The 7,351-nt window shown below is 43.3% G+C and overlaps 1 protein-coding gene across 1 annotated transcript; it reads left to right on the top strand.

Moving 5' to 3' along the window:
- Nucleotides 1-1,559: 1,559 nt before the first annotated feature.
- Nucleotides 1,560-3,417, top strand: LOC115674761 (remorin 4.1-like). Its single transcript, XM_030597261.2, has 3 exons — nt 1,560-1,942; nt 2,203-2,585; nt 2,994-3,417. The coding sequence occupies exons 1-3, from the start codon at nt 1,690-1,692 to the stop codon at nt 3,183-3,185; spliced, it is 828 nt and encodes a 275-aa protein (XP_030453121.1). The 5' UTR covers nt 1,560-1,689; the 3' UTR covers nt 3,186-3,417.
- The last annotated feature ends 3,934 nt before the right edge of the window (nt 3,418-7,351 follow it).

Genomic DNA, 7,351 nt, shown 5'->3' with positions numbered 1-7,351 from the left:
CCGACGATCCCCCACTTCCTCCCATCGTCCACGCGTACGCACCCCATTGGCCGACCTCTCCCCCCTTTTTAATTTTTTTTTAATTTCGAAGGGCATATAGAAATATATATATTGTATAGAAAAATTGGAAAAGTAGAAGCATCTTGGGTCTTTCCTAGCACATAATTCGGGCAAAGAGATAACGTTGATTAACACGTGAGACGTAGGCATGTAGGCAACCTCGGGAATCACCGATCTCGTACACGTGGCGGCCGTCGGGCGGGACGTTAGCGACAACTCTTGGTGCGAGGCAATTATCAGATGAATGGGGTCCACGTGAATCCAGTCCGCTTGCGAACGTCGGATCGAGACGAGAATCGCCAAGATCGAAATCTCAAGGGCCACGATGAGCCGCGCGCACCTCAGAGAATTTTCGTCCTTTTGCATGGGAAGAAAGGTACGTGGTTTCCCCCGCGTGGGGCCCGGGGTCCTCTCGGAGACCGCCACGTGTGTGGGCCCCCTTGATGCCGACCCCCGGCCCGTGACAGGTGTGTAGGTTTGGAGTAGACCGGGACGGGGACCGACTAGGATGCGTGGGGCCCCTTGGAACTGTTTCGACCGACACTAAACTCCAAAATTTGACCGAGCAAAATCCTGCTGATCATTTTTTACAATTTCCAAGAGGCAAGAATTAACCATTGACACTCGCATCAACTTTTTTTCAGAAGGACCCTTATCACGAATTCTTTCAATAATGCCCCCCTCAATTTCAGCCAGTGGTACTCTTTTGGCCCACCTGTTACCTCCATGACGAAATAGCAAATCCCACTTTTTTGAAACGCACGCTCGCCTTGTTTACCGGGTCGTGTCCTTTGTACGTCTGGCTCAAGTCGTCTCGCTCGTGCTTAATTATTTAATTACCCGATTCGAGGCTATGGTAAGTCACGAGTATCATATTCGAAAGACAGCAAACACCCAAGTTTTTGTTTCACCGCTCACATACACGGTCATAATCTGGAAATTGAATATCAATTTGAGTCGAGCAGGTTTGTAGATGCAATGTTTAATAGCCATTTCGACTAGTTTAATTGCTAGAGGGTACTCGGAATAAGAGAAGAAATGACATGAAAGATCATACAATGTTAGATAGCCATATAGTGGGTTTAGACTTAAATAAGCGTAATTGAAAGGTTTAATGGGTTTATGACTTTTTGGGTAATTTTTTTGAGAATCATTAGCGGATAATATCAACCCCCAGAGAACCGACTAGCAAAGGTGGGAATAAAATTTTGTCCATTTTCTCTTTCCACCTTTAGGCCGACCTAACTTTACCTTATCGAGGGGGGTAGTGATTAATCGAAATCACTTTCGCGACTTCTTGAATCCCAGCAAACTATTCATTTTTAGTGCGTTAGATCTGGACTGTTGATTTCGATAGACCTTATATTTAATCTCACATAAAATGTACACTCTTTAACGTCAGGTTCAATTTAGTACGTACGTGTATCACATCCAATAAATGATTCCTTACTTGAATTCCCTCTACTTTCAACGTGGCACGTGTGTGGCTCTCATTCCTTCATATACCGTCACCACAAGACAAAACAGATAATGAAAAGCCCAGACCATGATTAAACCCTTTCTCTCACTACCTCGTCATTCCTAGTCCCTTCTCTCTCTCCATCTCGTTCTTGTTTCACTTCCCTTGCTATGCTGAGCATCGAACATCATCGTCAGAGGCCTACCACAAGCAGCGGATCAATCGCCGACGACGATGAGCAACACTTCAGAGACATCCACGCTCTGACCCCGCCGCCCCTGCCCCCGCCGCCCCCTTCCTCCACCGGTGGCCGCAGGAGAGACGCGTGGGAGCGGTCGTCCTCTCTGTCCATGGGCAGCGACGTGGCCTCGAGCGAGAACTTCACCACCATGAGCAGAGAGTTCAACGCACTCGTCATCGCCGGTAAGGCCGCCAACATCATCTCACTAGATTTGCTTGATTTAGTTGAAGTGTGCAACCGTTAAGCGTTTAAACTGTTAGAGAACGAGGCTGATCGTACAGATAACTTCTCCGAAGCTTTTGACGGATCGCACGACCGTGTGCTCTAAATCTTTCACGATCATAGAGCGATGCGAATTCCACTGTATGATGATTCGTACGCGATCTATATAAAGAATTGGGTATATAGGATGACACGACACGAACTGCATGGCGTCTTGCAGGCTCTACGATCAACACCGAGACCGAGCAGGGGTCGAGCAACAACGCGAACGGGAACAACCTGGCGATGATCGGAGAAGAAGACGACGGCATCCCGGTGGAGGAGACGAACCCGCTCGCGATCGTCCCGGACAACAATCCCCTGGAGGAGTTCGGGCGGAGCAGCAGCTCTTCGAGGCGCGCGGGGCCGAGTGCGAGCGGCGGCCCGGGGGACCAGGTGACGGTGCAGAGTGTGAAGAAGGAGGAGGTGGAGGCGAAGATAGGCGCGTGGCAGAACGCGAAGGTGGCCAAGATAAACAACCGGTTCAAGCGGGAGGACGCCGTCATCGGGGGCTGGGAGAGCGAGCACGTCCACAAGGCCTCTTCTTGGATGAAGAAGGTCGAGGTACGTGGCGCTTGGTTGATCAATATGATTTTCACGAGCACTTTCTGAGGTTAATTATTTTATTTTATGATTTATTCAGCTTTAACTGGTGTGGTGGCTTAACGTTAATCACTCCAAAATGAGGATCCTTTTGACCAGAGGATGGTCTATTTGTCGGATGCATGCGTATCAATTGCATGGACGTTAATGCAACTCAATGATTGAAAGAGTATAGTTTAAGCTTAAGCCCTAAAAGTCTCCTCAAGTTGAGGTCTTCGTTACCTGACGAGATTATTGCCTAGTCTCTCGCTAATACCAAGTTAATCGATAGGATCGATTTTCTTATATATAGGAAGCTGTTAGGATTTTGGCTTGTTGGTGGTGATCACTTAGATCGATATGAATTAATGAATTTGATTGATGCTGCAGAGGAAGCTGGAGGAGAAGAGGGCGAGAGCGCTGGAGAAGATGCAGAACGACATCGCGAAAGCCCGCCGGAAGGCGGAGGAGAGGCGGGCGAGCGCGGAGGCCAAGCGAGGGACCAAAGTCGCCAGGGTCCTCGAGATCGCCAACCTGATGAGGGCCGTCGGCCGAGCCCCGGTCAAGAGGTCCTTCTTCTGATATGTTGTAGAAACATATATACCAAAAGTCAGAACAACAAAAGGCCAAAAAAAAAATAGAGGGTGTTGAGTGTAATTATGTTTAATTATGGGCATGGAAAAATAAGTGCCCCTTCAAATTTCAGGCCTCCTTCGACCTTTTTCAGAAACGGGGCAATATTGGAAGGTGAGCGTGTTCGACTTTGGACCGTTTTTTAAGCTTAGGAGCTGTGAATTGAATGGTTGTTTGCCAAGGACTCTTTTGGTGGGTCCGTTGTGTCATCAATTGCTTTTTTTAAATTTGCCTTCTTGAAAGGGGCAACGTGTGTATTGGCCGATATTACCCAACAACGAGTGTCTTATACGTATCGTTAAATTGAACCCGGATCGTCAAATTTGATGGGTCTCTTGTGGAATTCACATAGGATTCGTCAGATTTAACGGTTTGAATTCAATTTAGCATGTGATGAATTCAAAGGACAGCCTTTTTGTACATACACGGTCTTGGTGGGTGAAGAAGTTGATGCCAATTTGGCTTAATGGTTGACCTAAAGCTGATGGTTCGGTGCATCTGCTTTTGGTGATGTGATGTTATTTTGTGTATCAATCAATCTGTCTAATAATTTTGGCTGCTTATCTACTGTGAAGTCACGAGCTCTGAAAAAATTGTAATTTCACTTTGATTTCAATTTTGCTAAACTTCCATTTACAAGAGGAGTTTTGGTGGGGCCATCTTTGTATAATTTTACGACTATAGTGCAGATGAACCCACCTGCGCATGACCGAGTTGGTGGGCGTTTTCTTTCCCTCGAAAAGGTTAAAAAAAAAGTCACGAGCTCTGAAAATATTGCAATTTCACTTTGATTTCAATTTGGCTAAACTTCCATTTACAAGAGGAGTTTTGGTGGGGCCATCTTTGTATAGTTTTACCACTATAGTGCAGATGGACGATGTGTAACTAATGTCCCTGTCCCTGTTATGATGGTATGAGTAATCGAGGCACACTTTAATGCTCTCTGTATGGGAATGGGAAAGGAGAAAAAATGGAGGGATTGAAAATTTAAGTAATAAATTTATAACTTTTGAGATATCTGTGAAAGGAGAGGGGAGGATAATTTCGAAATTTGTGGTAATTTCTCTCAAAAATTTCTTCAGCTTAGTGTCCCAAACTTAGATTTTTGCCTTTTGGCTCGTTCGAGCATAACATCTGGCAACGTATGCTGAGAATTCTATCTTAGGAATATGCCTAAGAAGATTTCCTTATCAGCCGAAAATATAGGAGGATAAGAACGAACAAGTACACTTCCCCTCTTAGACAATTGTATGGATAGAGTAGATGCACTCTATGCTTGTGTGCACCGTTATGGATTGCGTTTGGTTCGGCGTTTTGTAAGTCTTTTGGGACTCCAAATGTCCCTGTGCCAAAGTTTAACATTTATAAAATCCTTCGACCCGATGCAATTCTTACCCAGCATTTGTATTACAGCATTTTTGGAATGCAACAAGTGGGTGAATGTATTTTTTTCCTTCTAATCTTGTCCTCGTTGAAAGATTTTCATGCTCCATTTTTACCCATGCTAAAGATAGATTGTGGTTAAGATACCCGGATGAGCTAGAGGGACGCCGGTGAAGGGTTAACTAGGGTTGCGTGACACCGGCGTCACCTCACCAAGGGTCGCACCACCTCGGCAGCCCGTCACCTAGGACATGCGACGTTAGCGGCCCCTTGCCTAGGGTCACACTACCTCGACGTTTACTAGACGGGGTTGCATTACTTCTCACCTGGTGTCACGTGACCTTGGCGGCGCTCCCCTGGGGATGCACTGACATTTGATCTATCTGGCTCCCCAAAGGTCGTGCAACCTCGACGTCGCCTTGTCTAGGGTCCCGTGATCCCAAGGACAAAATGCAAGGTTGTGTAAAAGAATTGTTTATCAAATGCTATTTATGTTTCACGAAACCCCTTCAGTCTAAAACCCTTTGCGCAAACACAAAGTTTTTAGGCAAAAACCGAACCAAATGCAGCAAATCCGATAAAGTGTTCACGGATTTTCAATCCCGTCAATGGATCAAGGATATACATATATCCAATTCACGAGCGAAGAGAAGCCCACCATTTTCTAGCTAGAGACACACCAATTCAAACGCACCCAAGTCCTTTGCATTATTTTGTGGTGAAAGAAAGATATTTTCCCCCCTATTCCTCCTTATTCAAAACATAGGAAATCTCCCTTTCGATGTGCTGGCCACTATTCAGTCTCATACTGGTTTCTCTCAGAGTTTTGTTTTCAAGTGCACTTATCCAACGATATAGATTAAATTGCGCGTCTCTTTAACTATATGGATTAGTGCCTTTTCGTTCCGCAAAATCCGCTACTTTAGACCTATCAACACTGTTTATCGACAGATATAAGAGAATCCTCGAAGTATGCGCAAGAACTGATTAGATGAAAGTGGATGCAAATTCGGAATTAAATACCACCGAAAGTGATTTGGAACAAATCTTTCATGGGGCCGACTCATACACTCGCACCAGTAAAGCAACTCTCTCTTTTGGAATGTCAACTTTTATCGATTGGAAAGGCCAACGCGGTCGTTTTTTAAACTAACATTAATCGCATTGCAGTGTTACTACTCTCTGCTGTCTGACGACAAATTAGAAGAAAACTATATTTACAAGTGTTAATATGTCGCGACAAAAATATAGATGTGATATGTGAATGATAAAATATTAGCACGGTACATCATCGATTGACTGATGAAAAGACGTTGAATGAACTCAAAATCGAAGTATTTTTCCTTTGAATGTCGGGCGGTGTATGTTTTTTTTACATGTATACTACTTTATGCTTTGATAAAACGAAATATTTTTCATAAGTCTAGGATATGTACGGGAGACGGAAGTTTTATTGAGAATCACATGTGTATGCATAACCTACGGTTAACAAGTGATTTTGCTTAAGAATGGAATGGGGACTGATTCTTAATCGTGTCGTGCTGTTTAATTGCAGCATGAAGTATTGTGGTTGACTAATCGACATGACACACTTCCCAACCAATCTTGCACTTGAATTTCAAAAAACTCTCATCGTCTCGTTAGTTGTTTCTTCGAGTATTGCCGTCGCATGATGTACCCGATGCACGACATATCTTTTTCCCATTTCATTTGTTAAGAAATCTTCAACTCTCCAACTCAATCTTCTCTCCAATCTCCAAGGGCCAATGTCTCGTTGGCCCACAAAACCAATCGTTCCGGCGGGTGGCCCATTGTTCCCGTCCATGGGCCGAGGAACGAAGGCCCAAAGCAACCAATAGGCATGGCCTAAGAGTGTAGCACGTGGATCCTGCGAGATGGGCCGGTCCATGGACGGCCGGGGCAGCCCATGCTTTGCATGGGTTTTACATTTAAATAATAGTTAGATTTTTTTGTTTCTTCTGGGAAATATATAAGATATTTTTTTATATGTAAATACAAGAAAATATTCTAATGACAAATACTGATTGTAAAACGTCCCACATCATTGATGCACAAAAAACCCACTTGAAATTGTACGTATTTAACGTAAAAAAAAATCACATCTAGTATAATATATTATTCAGAAATCTTCTTACTATACTTTTTCCCTGATAAAAGCCTTTTAATTTTATTAGGTACAGAAAAGGATCATATCATTACAATGAAAGCATTAACTGCGTGAAAACTAGACCTGTCAAATTGGTGAGTCAGGTCGGGTTTGGATTGGGTCACAAATATTGGTCTGACCCAGATTGACCCATTAACTCGTTTATGACTCATTTATGCGCGATCCAATTTTCTTGACCCCTACCCGACCCATATTGTTAAAAAACTTTCATATTTAACTAAATCTAGGAAAACTCATACCTAAATTGATATGAGAGTGTGAAAGTAGGATTGAGTGAGGGTGAAAAAGATGAGTTGAGTTTAAATAAATTGTAAACCCATTTATGATCAATTTACGACCCATTTAACACCCATATTATATCCATATCCATTTACGCCCCATTTACTAAATATAACTAATCAATTTATGACTCATTTATTAATATATGGGTTAAAAAATTGATTTATGATCCATTTTGACATGTGTAGTGAAAACCAATTTTAGTATACTGTATGTTGCGGAATATATTTTAGTTTTAATACTTTTCGAATATTTGTTTATTACT

Source organism: Syzygium oleosum, unplaced genomic scaffold (assembly GCF_021117445.2).
Source record: "Syzygium oleosum isolate NSW1041296 unplaced genomic scaffold, Sole_v2.1 Sole_v2.25, whole genome shotgun sequence".
NCBI classification, from domain to species: Eukaryota; Viridiplantae; Streptophyta; class Magnoliopsida; order Myrtales; family Myrtaceae; genus Syzygium; species Syzygium oleosum.
This window is presented reverse-complemented; position numbering and strand designations above follow the sequence as displayed.

What these genes read in the sequence shown, in the direction of transcription:
- LOC115674761 (XM_030597261.2), top strand. Translation starts at nt 1,690, where the DNA reads ATGCTGAGCATCGAACATCATCGTCAGAGGCCTACCACAAGCAGCGGA. An exon ending in CAACGCACTCGTCATCGCCG is followed by an intron (nt 1,943 to 2,202) that starts GTAAGGCCGCCA and finishes GGCGTCTTGCAG; the next exon opens with GCTCTACGATCAACACCGAG. An exon ending in CTTGGATGAAGAAGGTCGAG is followed by an intron (nt 2,586 to 2,993) that starts GTACGTGGCGCT and finishes TTGATGCTGCAG; the next exon opens with AGGAAGCTGGAGGAGAAGAG.